The sequence below is a fragment of the Martes martes genome (assembly GCF_963455335.1).
Source record: "Martes martes genome assembly, chromosome: 16".
Taxonomy (NCBI): Eukaryota; Metazoa; Chordata; class Mammalia; order Carnivora; family Mustelidae; genus Martes; species Martes martes.
In genome coordinates, this window is record NC_137904.1 from 63,602,493 (window position 1) to 63,622,273 (window position 19,781).

The following is a 19,781-nucleotide window of genomic DNA, read 5'->3' on the forward strand; positions in this document are numbered from 1 at the left end:
GGCGGGCGCGCTGGGCCCGCCAGGAGTGGGGCTGAGGTCCTGGCAGTCACTGGAAAGGGCCTGTTGGAGACCCTTCCGTGGGGAAGGGTGAGGCTCTCCTCTCGCCGGCTCCTTCTCGTGTTCTGAAGCACCTGGCCCCAGCTCTCCCGCAGTCTCACCGGACATCCCGGTGGCCGCACGCAGCGTGTGATCTGAGCTCTTCACTCCTGTGTGTCCTATGCACGGTCTGCAGGGGACTTAAGCGTTGTCCCCGGCACTGAGGAAGGGCAGGGAGAGGTAGACGGGCCCATGTGGTGCGCCGGGGCGGGGGGTGGGCTTCTGACCCGTGTGGGCTGCTGGGGCCATGCCCTTGGGCTGATGAGGAAGAGAGTAATGACCCCAGAAAGCGGGAGTGACCTGGGCTCTAAACACAGCAGATGGCTTGCCCCCTGCTCCACTCCTGGGGACTCTCCTCTCTGCCAGGCCCCTACCAGGGCGGGGGGGGGGGGCTGTGTGTGCAGGTGGAGGCAGGTCCCGCAGCCCATGACTCACACCGCGGCCCCTCCCGGGGAACCTCAGGCGGCAGCAAAGCCGCTGCCCTCATGTGTTCCTCTGCTGGGCAGGTGGCAGGTGGTAGGTGGCACGCCCAGACCGCCCCAGCCCGCGCGCCTGGCTTTCTCAGGCCCGGGCACTGTGGCCGGGGGTCCAGTGTGCAGGCTCAGGCGTGGGTTTGCTCGGTGCTGTGGAGGGGTGGGTGGGCTTTCATGAGATTCGATTGCTGGGATACCCTGTGTGTCTGCCAGAGCCCCCAGCCCACGTGTCCTTCCCCCTGGACTTGAGCTCCATGTGCACAGAACACTGGGCGAGGAGAGTGGTAGGGCTGCCCGCCAGGCGAGGGCCATCGCTTGGGGCTCCTCAGGCAGCTGTGTCCTCGGGAGCGGCTGACTGGCCACAGGCCCTCACACACCCTGTCCTCCCTCCTCCCATGAAGCCTCGAAGCCGGGTGGCCAGTGGCCAGGCCATGCCAGAGCAGGGGCCCTGTCCATGGAGTGGAGCTGTTTGGGGTGGAGGGACGTAAAGTTGATCAGACCCGCCCCTCAGAGGGCAGGAGATGGGGAGCGTTCGTCTGTCCGTCTGTGGTGGGTTCCCTGTGAACGGGACTGGGTCAGAGCCGGCCGTTCTCAAGAACGGCTGGTAATTGAAACTGTGTTTTGGGATTTCCACAAAGAGAACTGATTCTGATTATAGGTCAGGGAACAGGCGCTCAGAGGCATTTGGGGCACTAACTAGGACAAGGGTTGCGTCTGGAAGTGGGGAAGGCACCACGTGCCGTCCCCACAGCCAAGGCCACTCCCCAGACCCCCAGCTCCACACCCGTGGGAGTGCCTGTCCGGGTGGAGGGCGCCGTGGGGCATGTGGTCAGGGGAGGATGGGCTCTGTGTCTGGTGGGGTATGGTGGTGAGCCTCGTTTGGTGGCCCTGTCCCTTTGGCCCTCAGCGTCTCTGCCAAACCTGTGTCCCCTCCCCCAGGCACACGAGTGTGAGCAGTTACGCCGTGGCCGGTGTTAGGGTTCTCAAAGCTTCTGGGTATTCTTAAGGGCAGCCAGTCCTGCTGGGCAGCTGGTGGTCCCAGGGCTTCTGGTCCCAGGTGTGGAAGTGGCATCTCTTTGCCTCGCCAAATCCTGTACAGGCTGGGGGACAACATCACCTGCTTTTTTTTTTTTTCTAAGATTTTTTATTTATTTATTTGACAGAGATCACAAGTAGGCAGAGAGGCAGGCAGAGATAGAGAAGGAAGCAGGCTACCCGCTGAGCAGAGAGCCCGATGCGGGGCTCGATCCCAGGACGCTGAGACCACGATCTGAGCTGAAGGCAGAGGCTTTAACCCCTTGAGCCACCCAGGCGCCCCTTAACATTGCCTGCTTTTATTTTGTTTGTCCCCAGCCCTGGCCCAGCTCTGACTAGAGTAGGATGGAAGGTAGACAGCAGACCTCAGCCTCCAAGGGGGGTCATGACTGATAGAAAATCCGGGATAGGGCGCCTGGGTGGCTCAATGGGTTAAAGCCTCTGCCTTCAGCTTGGGTCATGATCCCAGGGTCCTGGAATTGAGCCCCGCATCGGGCTCTCTGCTCAGCGGGAGCCTGCTTCTCCCCACCCCCCCACCTACTTGTGATCTCCGTGTGTCAAATAAATAAAATCCTAAAAAAAAAAAAAATCCGGGATGCATGTTGGGTGTGCAGTGCACTGGGGTCACGGGGAAACAGTGTGTCCCTCCCAACCTCTGTGAGGGGTCCGTGCACTGAGGGAGGGGCTGCTGCCAAGACCCCAGAGGCAGAGGGGAGTGCTCAGGAAGAAGAAATGAGACAGAGGGGTGGACCCAAGTCCAGGGTGACCCGGGTGTGGACCCAGCCTGCCGGCCCGAGCACAGTGGGCCACGACCATCTGGGGTTCTCGGGCAGCCTGGCCCTGGGAGCCCCTGATCCGGGCTGGTCTGGCTGCTGGGAAGGGCAGAGGGTGCTGGGGGCCAGGGTTGTCAGGGTACTTGGAGGTGCAGGGCACATCCGTCCAGGCCCAGGACCCCCTTCCGTTCCCTCCTCCCAGGCCATGCAGCCGCGGCCGGCTGGCTGCGCGGGAGCACAGAGGTCCGGTGAGTTCCTGAGCCCGGAGGCCGTGCGGCAGGCCTCCCTGTGGAGACGCACAGGCTCTCGCCGCGGCCGTCCGCCGCTTTGGCTCCCCCTCCCTGGGTGCACGTGTTCCTGAAGGCACACGCGTCTAGATCGCAGTCTGAGAAAGGGGGGAATTTGTTCTATTTAAAGGGATGTGTAATTAACGAAACAAAAACAAAATAACCATAATTTAGATCTTCAAAAAAGATCATGGCAGAGGCTGGGCCCGTTACCGTGTGGAGTTTGCCGCGGTGCTGGTCGTCGAAGCCCTTTATGTGCCTCCTGGTCGCACGTTTCCGAAGCTCCTCCACACCACGGCATTCTGTGGACGGTCAGCTGCGCCTCTGCGGCGCGGGGCACCCTCTCCTCTCAGCGTGTGTGTCCAGAGGTGGCGTCGGGGGCCATGAGGTTCCCGGGACAGGCCACCTGGGGGAGGGCACATGCCCCTCGCCACCTCGCGCCCAGGCCTGGCCGCGGGAAGAACGTGGGAAGGAGCTGCTGGATTTCATGACGTTCGTTGTAGTAACTAAACCGCTTCGGACGTGCTCTGCTCGAACGCGCCTCGAGCGCAGCTCCGACCTGGGATCGCCACGGAGAATGTTGGTGCGATGCGTCATGTTCTTATCTGCTGAGTCTGTAAAATCGGGCGCGGGTCTTGAACTGCAGGGACACGGCCGCGGGAGGCCAGGCCTGCTGTGTCAGGCCGTGGCTACGTGGGTGGCATGGGTCGGCCCCTCTGCTCTCCAGAGGAACAGAGACCCAGAGACCCTCGCAGCTCAGCAGCGTCGCCTGGCAAAGCGACGTCCTCAGGCAGAGCTCGCCCCAGCCTGGGTGTGTGGGCCTGGGAGTGCTGGCGACGCCCACAGCCTGACTCAGGTGTGCACAGACCCGTCCCCTGGGGTCTTGGGAACATGCTGATCTGTGGGCCTAAAGCCTTCGTCAGAGCATCTGGCCCCCTGGTGTGGACCTCAGTGTTCCCCCACTCTTTCCTAGGCCTCTCGGCACAGGGAACGCGGGACATGTAAGTGTACTCAGGGCAACTGCAGCTGGGGTCTGCTAGTCACAGACCCCTTGCCAATCAGCTGACAGCCCTGGGCCCTTTTGCCAGAAAACAGAAACCCCAGGACACAAGGAGCTGAACAGCCGGATCGCCCACCCACGCGCCTGTGGGCAGGACGGCACAGTCGCCCCAGCCCTGAGTCTCGCTCTGGCCTCTCAGGTTTCAATGACGTTTGAGGGTCGTTCAGTCCAAGGAGCTGCTCTCTGTCCCCCCGCCGTACCCACGGCCCCCCGCCATGCCTGTGGCCCTATAGATTGAGGCCGTTACTGTTCTGCGCTTGGGTTCAGGGTCCATCCCCCAGGGAGGGGACACGGGCCTGGTTATGGAACGCGACATGGGGGTCAGATTTCTGTCGTTCCTTCCTGAGCATCACGGCCCTTGGGGTTCCGTCGTCACCTCCCGCGAGTAACGGTTTCCAGCAGTGACCACTGAAGGCGCAGAACCAGGCTCTCATTCATGAGCTGCAGGGACCCGGAGGGGCAGCATCGGGTTTTGAGAAACGTGGGAAAGCCGCAGCCGCAGCCGCCCGGATGGGGTAAACCAGAGCCACCCCTCCCCCCTCTGAGTCACCGCTGGCTTTGGAGAGGAGACGTATGTTCTGATCACTTTTGTCTTCTCGGATTACAGGACTGTGCAGCCCAGGGTGACTAAGTGGGAGCGTTCCGTGGTCTTACATGCTTTCAGCCGGGGGTTTCTATAGTGCGGTCGCCATAGCACCGCGGAGCCGGGAGCGGGAAAGGCGGCGGCGGGCGGGAGCGAGGAAGGAGCCGGCCACAGTGCCCACCTGCCTGCCTGCGCGCGGCGGGGCGGGCCGGGGCCGTTCCCAGCAGCTGAGCCGCCGGAGGTGGGGGGCCAGGCCGCGCTCTGGCCTCTGCGCTTGGACGGAGAGCTCCAGCACTCCTCCGCGTTTGGGGGTGTGGGTGTTGTGGCCCGGACCCTGTGGGTGGGGCGTCGTCCACTCCCGTCCCCCTCAGTGTGACACTGCTCGGTTGGCCCAGATTTCCGGGCCCTGCCCAGTGAAGCTGTGGTCTGTGCACAAGGAGCCGCGTCCGGGAGGAGGTCGGGAAAGCCGCTGGCGGGCCGCGTGTCCCCACTGGCGAGGGCTGTGCCTCGGCTGGGGTGCTCAGGGCAGCCGGACAGCCCAGGGGCCTGTGGCGGAAGCTGTCCGCTGCCCCCGGGGCATAGCTCGTAAGGCCCTCTGACCGGTTTCCCAGGACCTGTGGTTCCGGGGGTCGGGATGCCCCCCGCCAGCTTCTGCCAGGGCCGTGCTCTCCGCCTCAGTCCCGCTCGCCCCGAGACTTGCACTGCCCCCGGCCGTTCTCGGAGCTTGTTCGAAGAAGTGGAAATCTTAAAAATAAATCCCCACTCCCTCCTCCGGCACGGGAGGCTAGCAGACCCAGCTAATGAGGCCAGCGCCCCACACCGCACGGGTCCATGCTGCTTTCTCTCCACTCCTGGGAGCGGGTACAGCCGTGCCGCAGCCTAAAAACCCAAAAACCACGTGTGGGGCGGCCACCGTGGCCGCCTCGGGGGCTATGCGCCTTCAGGACGAGCAGACCCAGGGGCCCCGTGTCCCGGTTTCTGCTGTGTCCTGTGCCAACCATTCACAGTGGCTCCTGTCCCTCAGGGTCCCCACTAGGTGACAGCGGGCGTGGTGGCTTCGCTCCAGGCAAACTCCCTGCGCGAGGCCAGGGCAGGATCCCGGTGTGCGAGCTCTTGCCCTGGCTTGCACTGTCCCTGTGCCCAGCCGCCCCCAACCCTCCTAGGTCTGGCCGCCGCTGCTAGAGCAGCCCCCAGGGGCAGGACGAGGCGGCACAAGGAGAGGGTGGGTTGGGGGGGTCTCCCTGGGGGGCTAAACCCTCATCTTCAGGAACCCTGCACAAATTTCTCCCTCAGGGGCTCTCGGGCACGGAGCTGATGAGCCCGTGTGTGGCGTCGAGGAAGGCACCTTTGCTGTGGGCCACAGCCGTGTCCCTGACAGGCCCCTGGGGGAGGGTGGGACGGCCACAGATCAGAGCATGTTAGCACCAGGGCCCTGGGGTGTGTGTGCCCCTTCCAGGGCCTTCCATCCAGAGCGTGTTCTGTCCTGGGCCTCTAGGCTCTCTTGTCCTCGTGGGGCTTCTGGGAGGGGGTGTGGGCGCAGGCGGTCCCCTTGGCAGCCCCCCTCTTCCACGGCCACCGCTGGGGTCCTGCCCGTGGAGCTCAGCCTTGCCCACTGGGCCCCCTCGGCCCCCCAGGGGCCCTGCCAATCTCCAGGCTTGCTCTCCCCTTCCTGGAAGAGCTGCTGTGCGGGGAAGGTGCTGGCAGGTGCCCGTTTCATAACCAGGAAGAAGTCCTCCGGCAGCGCAGGGGAATGGCGTGGGGTGGGGGGTAGGAGGCCGCAGGGCTGCGGGGAGCAGAGCAGAGAGCCCATAGGGCAGGGAGGGGGTGGCTCTTACCTGGGCTCAGACTTTTCTCTCAGGCTGGCAGGTTTGGTCCCCAAGAGCCGCCCTGGGTCCCCTCAGGCACACCGGCGGCAGAACCCGCTGCCCGTGAGGCCTAGGGCCTGCTCCTCGAGGCTGTGCCCTTGGGCCGGCAGTGGGGGACCAGAGGGTTATCTGGAGGCCCTTTTCAGCGGCTGCCTCCACAGGGTCAGCTGGGTGGTCTGCAGGGGCAGAGGGTGGGGGCACCTGTGCTTGGGTGGCAGGGCTAGGCAGGCCTCGCCGGGGGGGTGTGCCTCCTCCACGCGGGCTGAGCCTGTGCACTGGGGGGCACTGGGGGCTATGGTGGGGACAGGCCACACCCCCAGGCGGTCCCCGGGCCTCCAGCTTCCTGCTGGGACGGGAGGCGGCAGGAACAGCCTGCTCCTCCCCATTTCCCCCCCCCCCCCGCGCCCACTGCAGCTCGGCACCGCCCACCCACGCTGAGTCAGCCCGTGGGGGAGGCGCCCCTCAAGGCAGGAAAGACCCCAGGACCACAGAGACCAGGCGGCCGCAGTGCCTCCCCGTGTGGGCGGTGTCCCCAGGGCACGGAGGGAAGGAGCCGGGAGGGGCTGCCTTGGGAAACAGCCAGGATCCCGCGGACCCCAGCACACACCCCGATGGGGCTCTGCAGACCCCAGGGCCGGGGTGCTCCCGCCTCCCTGTGACGGCTGCCTGCAGTCTTGAGGGTGCTTTATTACCACAAGTTTCCAGCAAAATCAGAATGTTCCCGTGTGCTCCAGCACCAAGCAGTGTCTCCTGCACTCTCTGCCCACCCCCGCAGGATTTGGGTGTGAATTAGTCATTCTCAAGCACATCGTGCCAGGCGAGCTTTCCTGGGCCACCCGCGGGGTGGTTTCAGATGCCTGGAATCAGGATCCACGGGGGGCAGGCCACGATGCCACCAGGCCTCCTGATCTGCCAGCAGGGTCCACATGTGTGTGGCTCCTAGGCACAGAGGGGGCAGGGGGCAGGGACTCAAGCTGCTGGGGGACAGGGGCCCAGTAGGGCATGGGGTTGCCCCACCGTCACTCCACCCGTGCCCCCTCGGTCCAAGGAGGTCGTGGCCATGCCCCGCCCCGTGGGCTGGCGGGAGGTGCGCTCCGCTCCGGGGGTGGGGGGCTGCCCAGAGCTGGACACCGTCCTGTCTTGTCCCGTCCGCGGCTCATGTGCGTCCCCCATGCTGCCTGCCCCCCAGTACATCGACGCGATCAGCAACAAGCAAGGAGAGCTGGAGAACTACGTGTCGGACGGCTACAAGACAGCACTGACCGAGGAGAGGAGGCGGTTCTGCTTCCTGGTGGAGAAGCAGTGCGCCGTGGCCAAGCACTCCGCCGCCTACCACTCCAAGGTGAGCTCTGCGGGCCACACTGGGGCATGGGCAGAAGTGGACTCTCCCTGGTGGCCGTCAGGCCGTGTCCACTGTTGAGCTGTGTTGAAAGGAATGCCGTGCATTTTGGATTCCCCCAGGGATGACGTGCGGGTGGGAGAGTCGCCGGTCAGACGCCGCAGATGTCTCTGAGGCTTGGCAGGTGTTTCTCAGGGAGGGCTGCAGAGCCGGGGAGCCTCTCCTAGGCAGTCCAGAGGACACTGGCCCCCCTGCAGGAAGGGGCAGCTCCAGATGAGCGCCTAGTCAGAGTCCACAGTCAGGAGCTGGGGAGGGAGCAGATCTGTCCCCTGGAACATTCCAGAACATTCCAAGAGCTCAGCAGATGAGGCTGGGCAACCGAGTTCACGTCCTTTTTCAATAAAGAGGTCTGCAGAGCAGCAGAGTAAACGCACGTTCCCACACGTGTGCCTGATAGGAGACTCGCCCTGTGCTCCCCATGGGCAGGGCTGTGTAGGGGAGAGCAGCCTTCCCTCCAAGAGCGGCTCTGCCTCCCGGGCCTGCCTGAGGGCCTGTTCATAGGGGCAGGGCAAGGGCAGTGGAGGGACCTGTGTCCCCTGTGGGAGCTGGGAGGGTTACCTGGGGCGGCTTAAGGGGGTGGGGGGGCACGCCCGCCGTGCAAGCAGCTGGGCCTCGGCCTGCCTCTGGGCTACGGCTTGCTGCAACCGGCAGGGCAGGGCAGCCGCACACCCCAACTCCTGGCTGTGCTGCGGCGGTTGGCGCCCTCTGGCGGCAGCCGGGCCCCATGGCAGGTCAGGGAGAGCTTGGGCTCATGTGTGTTGGGGGTCGGGGGGGATGGAGAGCGGGAAAGCCATGGTCTCTGGGCCCCAGCTGCTCCTGCTGTGCACGAGGTGACAGCTGACCTCCCAGGGAGCTGGACGCAGCCCTCCCAAGCACAGGGGCCGGGGCACCAGGGCAGGACCCCCCAGGCTCTTCCCTGCAGCAGGCCACCAGGCATCTCCGGGCAGGTGCATCCCAGCCCCACAGGCGGGTTTCATCACCAGCGGGGAGCCCTAGGGTTGCCCCTGTTTGGTGCTGGGTCTCCATGGACCTGCCTCGTCACCACCACCCAGAGCTGTCCACCAGCTCTCTCAACCAGGGTCCAGGTACCATTTTGGGTTTGGGCCGTAGCAGCAGAAGCAGCCCCAGACACAGCCCCAGACACGTGGATGAGCAGATACAGTTGTGTTCGCATCAGATCTCATCACAAAACAGGGCACCAGCCCTTGGCCCTGTCTCGCTAGTCCCTGGTCTCAACCAGCAGGTGGTGGAGGGCATGGCCTGCTCACAAGGCCTTTTTCTAGCTTCTTCCACACTTCTCACTCAGACACCCCTTCCTTGCCCAGACACAGGTCAGAAGCAGGGAGAGGCAGTGAGGGCCAGATGGCTCCTTCAGAGGCCCTGGGGACAGTGACTGCCCTGAGTTAGTCTGCCCTGGGAGCTCCAGGCTCTGCAGTGGGACACAGGTGACCCATCTGCTACAAGCCCGGCAGCCACTGTGGCCAAACAGACCAGAGGATGGAGGGCACAGCTGTCCCCGCGCCCGGACAGGCCCATGCAGTGGGCGTCAGACGCCAGCGGGGCTACAGGGACACACAGGCTGGCGCCCACTCGGCTATCCCTCGTTCTGGGATTCCTTGCCAGACCCGTGGCTTCGTCATCCTTTGCTAAGCCCCGTGCTCGTCCAGCTAGCTGTGCCCTGGGCCCACCCCGATGCACGCTGGAGAGACAGCTGGGCTCTTGGGCCCCTGGGTCGGGGGCAGGGACCATTAGCACCTTGCATCTCTGGAGTAGATGCAAGGGGTGTCAGCTTCCTGCACCCTCCCGCCGCTTGGCCTGACTGCGGCCAGGGACCCCGTGGTGGACCCCGGAGCGTCTGCCTGTTGCGTGGCTAGTGAGCCCTGTTCCTTCCTCCCCTTTGGCAGCCAGTGCACGGGTTGGACCTTGGGTTTTGTCTCATCCCTAGTGGCCCGGAGACCACCTGGCTTAAGGCAGCAGCCCGCCTCCTTCCCAGGTCGGGGCTCAGGGACCTCCAGGTGGCCTCTCTGGCTGGGAGGCATCACTGGGTGTGGGGCAGCTGTCAGCCAGACAGGTGCGCCCCTCCCGAGAGGGGGAGTGTCTCGCGACCAGGCAGGGGCTCCAGGGAGCGTGGCTGGGGAGGTCCGCAGCGCGCCCCAGACTCTTGTGGCTTTGCGGGGCGGCCCCGCTGCGCGGCCGGCCCTGACCCCGTGCTGTCCCGCTCCCTCCGCTCCAGGGCAAGGAGCTGCTGGCCCAGAAGCTGCCGCTGTGGCAACAGGCGTGCGCGGACCCCAACAAGATCCCGGAGCGCGCCGTGCAGCTGATGCAGCAGGTGCCCAGCAACGGCTCTGTCCTCCCCAGCGCCCTGTCGGCCTCCAAGTCCAGCTTGGTCATCTCAGACCCCATCCCAGGGGCCAAGCCCCTGCCGGTGCCCCCCGAGCTGGCCCCGTTTGTGGGGGTGAGTGCGCAGCCTCCCGCAGGCTTCCTGGGTGTGGACGGACGGCTCCCTCCCCGGCTCCGGGGTGGCTGGGGTGAGGGGTCCCCACGCCGGCCGCACCTGACCGGGCCCTCCCGCGCCGCTGCCCCCCCCACCCCCCCCTCTTCCCCACAGCGGCTGTCTGCCCAGGAGAGCACGCCCGTCATGAATGGCGTCTCGGGCCCAGACGGCGAGGACTACAGCCCCTGGGCTGACCGCAAGGCCGCCCAGCCCAAGACCTCGTCTCCTCCACAGTCCCAGAGCAAGCTGAGCGACTCGTACTCCAACACGCTCCCCGTGCGCAAGAGCGTGGCCCCGAAGAACAGCTACGCGGCCAGTAAGGGCTGGGACGCGCCCCCGGCCGCCGCGCCGCACCTGATGGGGGGGGTGGGGGGGGTGGGGGGGGAGCCTCCAGAGCCCCGAGCGCTCGCGGGCCCTTGTGCGGCCCCCTTGGGCCCCGTCGAGGGTTTCCAGCCCCTCAGGCCTTGCCTGGCTCCTTTCAAGTCCCCACGGCAGGACGGGACTGGACCGGGACATCAGGTCTCCGCCCGTGAGCGGAGCGCGCGGGTGATGCCTGGCAGGGCCGTAGTGGACAGTGGGACGGCCCCCCTCCCCCCACCCGGGTCCCTCAGCTCTGCAGCCCCGTCCCGTGGACGGCCCCCCGCCCCTCCCCCAGCCAGCGAGGGTCTGCCGATGAGCAGGTGGGAAAGCTGAGGCTCGGGCCCAGAGCTCCCTGCGGCCGGCAAGCGGCGGGGCTGCCGCTGGGTCCTTTCGTGTCTCTGCCCACCCGGAGCCTTCCAGCATCTTCCCGTCAGGAGGCTGAGGGGCAGGACGACGGCCACGTCCCCTTACCCCTCCCTTGTCATCTACAGCTGAGAACAAGACCCTGCCGCGCTCCAGCTCCATGGCGGCCGGCCTGGAGCGCAACGGCCGCATGCGGGTGAAAGCCATCTTCTCCCACGCGGCCGGGGACAACAGCACCCTGCTGAGCTTCAAGGAGGGGGACCTCATCACCCTGCTGGTGCCCGAGGCCCGTGACGGCTGGCACTACGGGGAGAGCGAGAAGACCAAAATGTGAGTGGGACCCCCGGAGGGAACCACGGGACCGGGCAGCCTGCTTGGTGCTTGGGACAGCAGCCTGCCAACCCTGCGGCCCTCAGCTGTCCTGGCGCCTCGAGGTCCTTTCCGGGCCGAGTGTCCCGCCGCGTGTCTTCAGTCCTCAGAGCGGGGCGGCACGGACGGGACTGCTCTGTCAGAGCCGCGGCCTCGCCGTCTCTCACCAGCCCGTCCCCCTCGCCGCCTGCGTCACCCGCTTGGCCCAGGGCCCCACACGCACACACCGCGGCCCGTCTGGCACCTTCCCTGCTGCCGGGCGTGCGGCTTCCCAGTTGGCAGAGGCCAGCCGTGTGCCCCAAGGCCCCCTGCTGCCCCCGAGTCTCTGATCAGCCTGTTGCTGGCGTGTCAGGACATGGGAGCCTTGTCTTCACGGCTTAACGTTAACACCCGCGGCCCTGAGACGCCACCAGCCTGTCGTTCTCCTGCGGCCTCGGGCCGCCCTGGCCAGGAGCCGCTCCTTCCCCCCCACCAACCGATGTCATCTGGATGTGGCTGGTGGTGAGATGGAGACTCGCAGTCCCCCCACCCCCGACCTTAGGCAGGGACAGAGGGGCCGGGCCCAGCTCCGCTCCCACGGCGGGCAGCTGCCGTCTAGGAAGGGGGCGATGAGGGGTGGGAGATTGCTAGGATACCCCCTTCCCAAATAGCCCACCTGCCTTCCCTCCAGACGGCTTCTGTGCTGTCGCCACCTTGCTCCGTGTGGTTGGAAACCAGCCCTGGCCACCGCGGCCACAGGAGCTCTGCCGGAGACGCCCAGCCTCCCGTTCAGGGCCGGTGGGCTCGCCAGGGTGCACGCTGGGGTCTGCTGTCTCCCCGGAGTTCTCGCTTGTGTTGGCTGCACCGACAGCCAGACGGAGCCACGGGCACCCGGGCCTTGGCGCCTTCTCACCGTGCTCCTATCTTGCAGGCGGGGCTGGTTTCCCTTCTCCTACACCCGGGTTCTGGACAGCGACGGCAGTGACAGGTTGCACATGAGGTGAGCGTGCTGACCCAGGCTGCTGGCCCTTTGCCCTGGAGAGGCTGCCTTGGGCAGAGGACACCGTGCATCTGCCAGCGGCGCCCGCTCTGCTCACATGCCTTGGCCAGGCTCTGCTCCCTTCCCTGCCCACAGGGCTGCCCCCACGCCCGGCTTGCCACGCGTGGAGGCTCCTGGGGGGTTGGGTGCAGGCTGCTTTTGGAGGAAGGGTCAGCAGTTGCTGTGTGGGGAGGGGGCTTCCCTTGCCCCCCACCGGGCCCAGGGGCACACTCCTGGTGTGGCCTCCCTTGGCCAGGGCATGGAGGGCCCAGCAAGGGCTGAGCTGCCCCAGGAGGACTGGGGTTGATGTAGGGTACGTGGGCTTTAGGAATTTGTGCCCGCCACCCCTTCAGGTCCCATTCACGGGCTCAGTGAGGCTGCGGCCCCTCGTTAGGGCTTCTAGAAGGGTCCAGGGGAGGCATGGGGAAGGCGGAGGGTCAGACGGGGTCCTGGGGGCCTGGGTTGAAGTAGCTTCTATGCCCCCCACCCCCACAGCTTGCAGCAGGGGAAGAGCAGTAGCACAGGGAACCTCCTGGACAAGGAGGAGCTGGCCCTGCCCCCGCCCGACTACAACGCATCGTCCCGCGCCTTCCCTGCCCAGACAGCCGGCACCTTCAAGCAGAGGCCCTACAGTGTGGCTGTGCCCGCCTTCTCCCAGGTGAGCGGCACGGGGCGACCCCAGAAGGGGCCTACGCTGGAAGGGGCTCTCCTGCAGGCAAGGTGGTCTCTCTGCCCGGCCTTCCTTCCGGCTGGGGCATCAGCGGCCTCCAGGCCCCCCTCATCTCAGGGAGCCTGGCAACGGGGAGGACTTCGCGTCCAGGAGCCCCCTTCCCGAGCCTGTTGGGCTCCGGCAGTCACGGGTCCGAGTGTGGATGTGAGCACTTGCATTCGAGGCCTGGGATGTAGCCAGAACATTCTAGTATGTCTAGGGGCTCGGGAGGCAGGGCTAGGTAGGCACTCATGCCCAGGTCACCCAGGACCGAGTGGCCAGAGGCAGAAGGTCAAGGCCTGGGCCACAGCAAAGGTCCCCAGTAGAGCCCCTGGAGGGCGTGCTGGTGGTTGTGAAGTCTTGGTGGGGCCGGGGTGTGAGTGTGAGGACGGTGCGGCTCCGGGTGGGAGGCTGCAGGGGTTGTAGGAGCCCAGGGCTTCTGGAACGTTCGTCTGCCGGGACATGTCGGGAGCAGGGCCAGCAGCTTCGCGCTCGCTTCCAGGCTTCAGGCGTGGGAGGGTCCGGGTCAGCCCCCTCGCCCCCGGAAGGGGGAGAGGAAGGCGAGTTTCTCTAGGGTGTGGGCCCCGGGGCGGCCACCGAGGTTTGAGCCTGCCTGGGGCTGTGGCGAGTGGTGGTAAAGGTGGGTGAGGTCCAGGAGGGTCCCCTGCTCAGCACGGTCCTGAGCAGCCTTGCGCCCCCCCCCTTCCTGTGAGGGAGGCTTAACCAGCAGGAGTGGGGAGCTATGTGCGAGGAAGGGAGTGGTTTTCCGGGAGCTTATGGCCAGGCAGAGTGGACGGGAAGGTGGAGTCAATGATACAGTGAGAAGGACCAGCCTGGAGAGGTGTAGCTAAGGCCCTGGGATGGAACCTTCTAGAGAAGTTGAGGCCAGTGCTGGCACTCCGGGCAGCAGCAGGGCGGTGGCGGGGGGAGCGATCCAGCTAAGGGGAGGCACCTCGGGGGCACAGCTGCCTGAGCCTAGGCAGGCCTGGCCACCGCACGCTGCTCCCACTGCCCCGTGTCCGGGTTTGGTCGTGGCGCTGAGATGGCTGAGGAGGAGGGTGTCCCCAGCAGCTCCTGATGGCGGCACCCACAGCACCTCCCTCAGCCGCACAGCTGGGGCGCTGCAGCTGGGGTCTTGGGGTGTTGGGGTGTGTTCTGTCCTGGGCCCGGCCCAGGCTAGCTTCCACACGCGGCCATCAGCCCCTCCCTGCGAGTGTCACTGGTTCCTAGAGAGGCCCCCTACCCACTCCGAGACTTGCCGGGTCATCCCAGGCTCACCTGCCGTAGTGTTCTCATCGGGTAACCTGCGGGTGTGCTCAGGCCCTGTCCGCTCACCGCGGGACACGGGTGTGGAGGGGTTACCGGGGGATCTGTCTCAGTATGTCTGTGAGTGTCAGCTCATACCATCCGTGGTCTGCCGCTGGCCAGAGGAGGAGATGCCCACCTGAGTTTGGGCTGTCACCGCTGTGCACGTGGCGGGGGCCCTCCAGGCCCTCAGCTGCAGCCAGCACTGCGCGCGCCCACTGGGGCCAGGGGCAGCGCCCAGCTTCGTCTGGTCCTGTGGACCCCGCCTCGCCCCCGGGACCCCCAGCCTGACGTGTGTTGCTTCCCCCCCCCCCACCAGGGTCTAGATGACTACGGAGCGCGGGCTGTGAGCAGGTAAGGGATTTCGCACTAGTCCTTGGGAGCTGCAGGTGGGCAGGGCTGACCCCCTCTTGCAGACCCTCCCAGGACTGCTCCGTGGGCACCTGCCTAGGGACCCGGAGGCCCCGCTCTGGGTTGGGGCAGGTGGGGTCCAGGGTGCTGCTCCTCTCTACCTCTCACTCCTCTGAGTTGCGGGGGTGTCCGGGCAGGAGCCCGCCCTGCCGGGATAGCGCCAAGCGGGGCTGGAGCTCCGCCTTTGTGCTCCGACGCCGGTGGGTGGGAGCGGGCCCCGAACCATTGGAGCCCAGTCTGGTCCCGTGCCCCCTGCAGCCACTGGGGCTCCCGGTCCTCCGGGAGCCCTCAGCCCGGTGCATCCCCTGTTCCTCCTTCCTGGTGGCCTGGCCGGCGTGGATGGCCGGGGCGGCTGCTCCTGCTCCCCCCGCCCGGGCTTGGCCCTTGTCCCGGCTTGGGGGGCATGGGGAGGCAGGCAGCTGACTGACCCCAAGCGGCTGCAGGAGGGACGTGTGGCCCGCAGCGCCCTGTGCTTTGTTCCGCAGCGGCACGCTGGTGTCCACAGTGTGAGGACGCGGACCACGGGCCGCCGCTGCTCGGGAGAGCCCCCCTGTCTGGCCTCCGTCGGTTCTCTCCTCCGCGCCTCGTCGGCTTGTTCTTGGGTCCTTTTCCTCTCTCGCCTGCCCCGTCCCGCCTTCCGGTTGGTGACCCAGACTCTGAGATCCCCCCAGGGTCCATGGTGCTGCCCCATCTCTGCTCCCCATGTCTACACGCCCCCGGCCCCGTGTGTCCGCCAGGCGGGAGCTGCCGGCCGGGCAGCGGGGGCCCAGCGTCCTCGCCTCTGCTCTGCGGCCGCCATGCTCACGACGCACTGTCCCTTCCTGATGGCTCACCGCGAGCCAGGCCTAAAGTCTGAAGAAACAGAAAAATCTTTAAAAAAAAGAAAAAAAAAGAAAAAAGAAAAGAAAAAAAAAAACAGGAAAAGGACTTTTCTTTCCTGAAAAACAAAAGCCGATCTGCATGGACTCCGGTGTGCGCACTGTTACTCCTGCATCCGCCTCCCCGCAGCGGACGGACGCTGGCATCTGTGTCAGGGAAGGGGAGGCCCGGGGAGGCCCGTCCCAGGGCCGCACGGATGGACAGACGGGTGCGTGCCGAGCCGGGGCGGCCTCCTGAGGAAGCTGGCCGCTCCTGTGAGGGAGGCCACGGCCCCCGGCCCCCTGCACGTTCTCCTCCACAGTGTAGAGACCAGAGCGTGGGCGGGCGGTGACCCCAGGGCCGTGTGACCTCACGCGGGCCCGGCGGGGCGGGGGCAGGGCAGGCGCAGCCCCTCGCGGGCTTTCCAAAGAGCTCCAGAGACCACCTCCCCCGACGTGTTCTGGAAACCGGTGGACAGCCTCTTGAGGGGATCACGGCCCCCAGGCCGCCCGGGGCTGGCCTTGGGGAGGGCAGCCCTGGGCCTGCTGCCCCAGGGACAGCAGGCAGCCCCTGCCCCGTCCTCCCTAAACGCTCTCGTCTCTTTGTGTGTCTTGGTGACTTCGAAACAGACGTGCTGGACTCTGTGGCTACTGGTTTTGCCTCTTCACACCCTGAACCGGGGGAGGAGGGAGCCAGGGCCCAGCCCGCCCGGCCCCTCCTGCCACGGGCCCCCCCGTGGAGCTGTGGACGCCTCTTTGTCTGATGTGCTCTAGCGGAGCCCTCCGCCCGCTCTCCCGTGGCCGAGGATGTGGCCGGGAGTTTGGGAAGGCAGCAGCTCAAGGCACAGACCGTTTCGTATTTAAGGAGAGCGCGAAGCCAGAACGCGGCCCCGTGTACAAAGAGCCTTCCGTGTCGGTGTTCTCATTTTGCTAAAGACCTCAAATCCAGGGGATTCCATGCTCAATGGATGAATGTAGACACAAAACTGCGACACTTGTGTGAAGACGTAAAGTGCTCAAACTATTTTCCTGTTTCCTTTTTTTTTTTTTTAATCTGGATTGTGCCCTGTACTGCAGTCGTTTGAATAAAAGTTTTATTTATCGCACTGAGCTGGGTGTGGCGCCTCCTTCCAGGCCCGCGGCGCAGATTTGGGCCGCCACGGCGAGCCGGCCTCCGTCCCGGGACCGCGGTGCCCAGCCAGACAGCACCGTCCCTGTCCCCTCTGGGGGGCTGGGCCGCTTGGGCTGACTGGGGACGCCTGCCACGGGAGGCCCCTTCCTGTTCCTCCCTGCCGCTGCCCCATGGCTGGGCCGCGTGCCCCAGGCGGTGTCCCCCCCCCCACCCCGCGCCGGGGGCTCAGGCCCCTCCCCCACCCACCTGCACCAGCTGAGCCCTTGTGTCTCCTTACAGCGCTGATGCGGAAATGGCCCGACTCTGAGCCGCCCCTGACTAGACTTAGTAAGTTGCCCTGGTTTTCCCACGCTGGTCGGTGCGCCTTCCCAGTGGCTCTGCAGACGCTCTGGCCTCGGCCCTGGCAGGCGGGCACGGGGCGCGAGGGTCTGCCCAGCCTGCCTCTGCTCTGGGCTCTGGCCTTTCGCTTCTCGGACTGCTCCTTGGGCTCTGGGCTTTCCTCCGTCTGTCTGGAAGCTTGTGGGCCTGACCGGCTGCTCCTCCCCAACCCCTGCACCCCTGCAGCCCCTCCCTGCAGCCCTGGGCGTGGTCCAGCCCTGGCCATCTGCCTGGGTCTCTCTTCTGCCTCTGTGGGGCGCTTTGGCCACAATCGGGGGGGGGGGGGAGCACGGTGATCGGCCAGGAGGCCGGCTTTGGGCTCCTTTGGCCAAGTGTCCCCTCGGACCAGCCCCTGTGGGTGTGGGTCTGAGCCCGGCCTGGCTGGGTCTGGTTGGTGAGTACTGCAGCCCCTTGGGGGCTGGGGAGACCAGGGTCGATCCTGAGGACAGCTCTGTGGCTCAAGCTCACATTGGTGTGTCAGGCACACTGGGGCAGGTGGACACGGGGTCTCTGCCGCCTGCTCTGCCGGCACTCACGTCACATCCGCCCTGAGAGGCTCCTTGAGGCTGCACCAGGCTTTCTAGACGAGGCCTCCAGCCACCACACGGGCGGCCCTGGCTGGCCTTCTACAGCCTCTGATGATCCCTTGAGCTCGGCCCTGGGAAAGCAAGTGCCGTCGGCCAGTGCGGGGGAACCCAGCACTCTGGGCCCCTGTGCCTGGGACAGGGACGCTGCTGCCATATGTCCCCATCCCCACTCTGTCACCGACAAATTTCCCCATGAAGCCGGCACCTGCGTCCTCTGTACCCCACGGAGCATCCCAGCGGTGTGGTCCTCCCCAAGGGCAATGACTGCCCCAGCAGGTCCCGGACTCGCTCCTCTCACTGTTTCTGAGCTGCAGCGTGAGCAACTTCTGGAAAGTTCTGGAGACAAATGCTCCTGACATTTGGGGTGGAAAGGCCTTCTTTGCTTCTAGATTCCTCCTCTTCCCAGAGGCCCTCAGAGGCTGCGCCTCCCGCCCCCGCTGCCCCTGCAGCCCCCGTCACTCTGGAGGCCGGCCTGGCCTCTGCCTGCGCCCTCGTCCCCAGTGTAGGGCAGCCCTCCACCCCGGGGGCACTGTGGGCGTCCACCCTGCGCCACCAGCTGTCTGCCCCACCGCAGAGCCGGCCTGGCCCTGAGATCGGAGAGTCCCCGGCTGCGGGGGTTGTCAGAAGTCCCTGGGGTGGTTGAGGCCCCCAGGCCCACTCTGCCGAGCCGTGCCCACCCCCTGAGGTGTGGTCCTGGGGCACGCGGAACAATGTGGGCTCGACCCCAGGAGGGCCACTTGTGCCTCAGAGAAGAACGTTCCGGAGAAAGTGGAAATCTGCTGCTCTCCGAGTCACAGAAGTATGGAAACCGCACCCTGAAACCACTCAGCTGTCAGATGACCTGTCTGCCTCGCTCTCATGTAGCGGACTCAAGACCGTTACAGGCGATCCCCTAAATCTGTGGCCAGAGATGGGAAGGTCCTGGGCCATGGCGCTCGGCCCCCTTCAGGCTGTAGGGTTTGCAGGCAGGAGCTCCGTGGCGCCCTGAACAGCGGCCCTGGGAAACCGGTACTGGATCCGCCCCCCAGGGAGGGGTCCCAGCTCGGGCATTAGCCATGCCAGTGACCGCTGGCCTGCTCTGCTGGGTGTACATCCGCTCCCCGTCCATGCTGGGGTTGCTCTCAGCGGGGGAGGGGTCGCAGCCGTGCTCTGGGAGGAGCCCCTGACTTGAAGCAGACCCTGCAGTCCGGGCCTGCGGCGCTCACGTGGTTCCCGTCGCCTGCCCTTTGCCAGCAGGACACGAGCCACTTTGTGTCTTGGTGGTTTGTGGTGGAGCGTGACCGGCAGTGCTGCTGGAGGCGGCCTCCGCCCTGGGCTGCTCCCAGTAGGGAGCTGCGTCTGCGGGGCCAGAAGCTCTGCAGGGGGCCTCGGGTCTGAATTTTGTCCTGTCGTGTCAGGCCGGTGTTGACCCGCCTGCCCTCAGGTGGCTCCGGAGCCCATGCGTCCCCAGGAGGTGGTGGCCCCCAGAGGGTCGCGCCTTCCCGCGGTGCTGGGGGCAGACGCGTCCAGCCGGGGTGTCCGGCCAGGCCGGGGCAGGGGCTGCAGAGGGGAGGCCTGGGGCGTGTTCAGCCTCTGCCCGTTTCCTCAGGTCCCGCAGCATGGATGGTACCGTGATCCGCAGCCACACGGTTTTGGGGAAGGAGATTAGAAAAGTGGGGTCGGGGGCCAGACGCCCTCTCTGGTCCTGCTGCTCGCGGGGCAGCCCCCGCTGAGGAGGCTGCTTGGCCGCCCACGCTTTCTGCTGAGGATTCAGGTGTGCCCAGGGCAGGAGGACGGTGTGTGCTGCCCAGTCCCACTTGGCCGTTCTGCTCAGGCTCCGCTCGGCACAGGAGCCGCCCTCCCCTCTCAGCCGCGGGGCCTGTGCTTCCGCTGCTCGGTCCCCAACTCCACGTGAACAAACCTGCCCCCATTCCAGCCCCCCAGGACGCCCCCCCTTGACCCCGCTGGGGACAACCAAGGACCTGCAGCCTTCTTCCAGAACCAGAGTCTAGTCAAGGTGGCAGTCAAGGTGTGGGCCACTCTCTGCCATCTGTCCTGGGGGCAGATGTCCCTGGCCACAGCAGCTGAGGCCAGGGGAGCCCTGAGGCGGCCGCTGCCCCTGAACGTGAGAGCTGAAGCTCGTCTGCACGTGTCGCCGGAGAGAGGACGGGCGCGCGCGGAGGGGCCAAGGCGTCGTGCGGGGCCGGAGGCAGCCTTGAGCCCAGGGGGGTCATAGCCCTCGGAGCCT

The 19,781-nt window shown here is 66.2% G+C and overlaps 1 protein-coding gene across 4 annotated transcripts in view; it reads left to right on the forward strand.

The window, feature by feature from the left end:
- BAIAP2 (BAR/IMD domain containing adaptor protein 2) overlaps positions 1-19,781 on the forward strand; it is a 63,345-nt gene that overhangs the window by 42,090 nt on the left and 1,474 nt on the right. The window contains exons 7-14 of one of the 4 annotated variants that reach the window (XM_080826020.1): positions 7,362-7,514; positions 9,805-10,026; positions 10,180-10,381; positions 10,917-11,118; positions 12,068-12,136; positions 12,671-12,833; positions 14,509-14,543; positions 15,086-16,566. In XM_080826020.1, coding sequence (XP_080682146.1) covers positions 7,362-7,514; positions 9,805-10,026; positions 10,180-10,381; positions 10,917-11,118; positions 12,068-12,136; positions 12,671-12,833; positions 14,509-14,543; positions 15,086-15,110 — 1,071 coding nt within the window. In that variant the 3' untranslated portion in view covers positions 15,111-16,566. Of the gene's footprint in view, positions 1-7,361; positions 7,515-9,804; positions 10,027-10,179; positions 10,382-10,916; positions 11,119-12,067; positions 12,137-12,670; positions 12,888-14,508; positions 14,544-15,085; positions 16,567-16,868; positions 16,917-19,781 lie in introns of those variants that run through there. The other 3 variants (XM_080826019.1, XM_080826018.1, XM_080826021.1) reach the window with 3 other exon arrangements.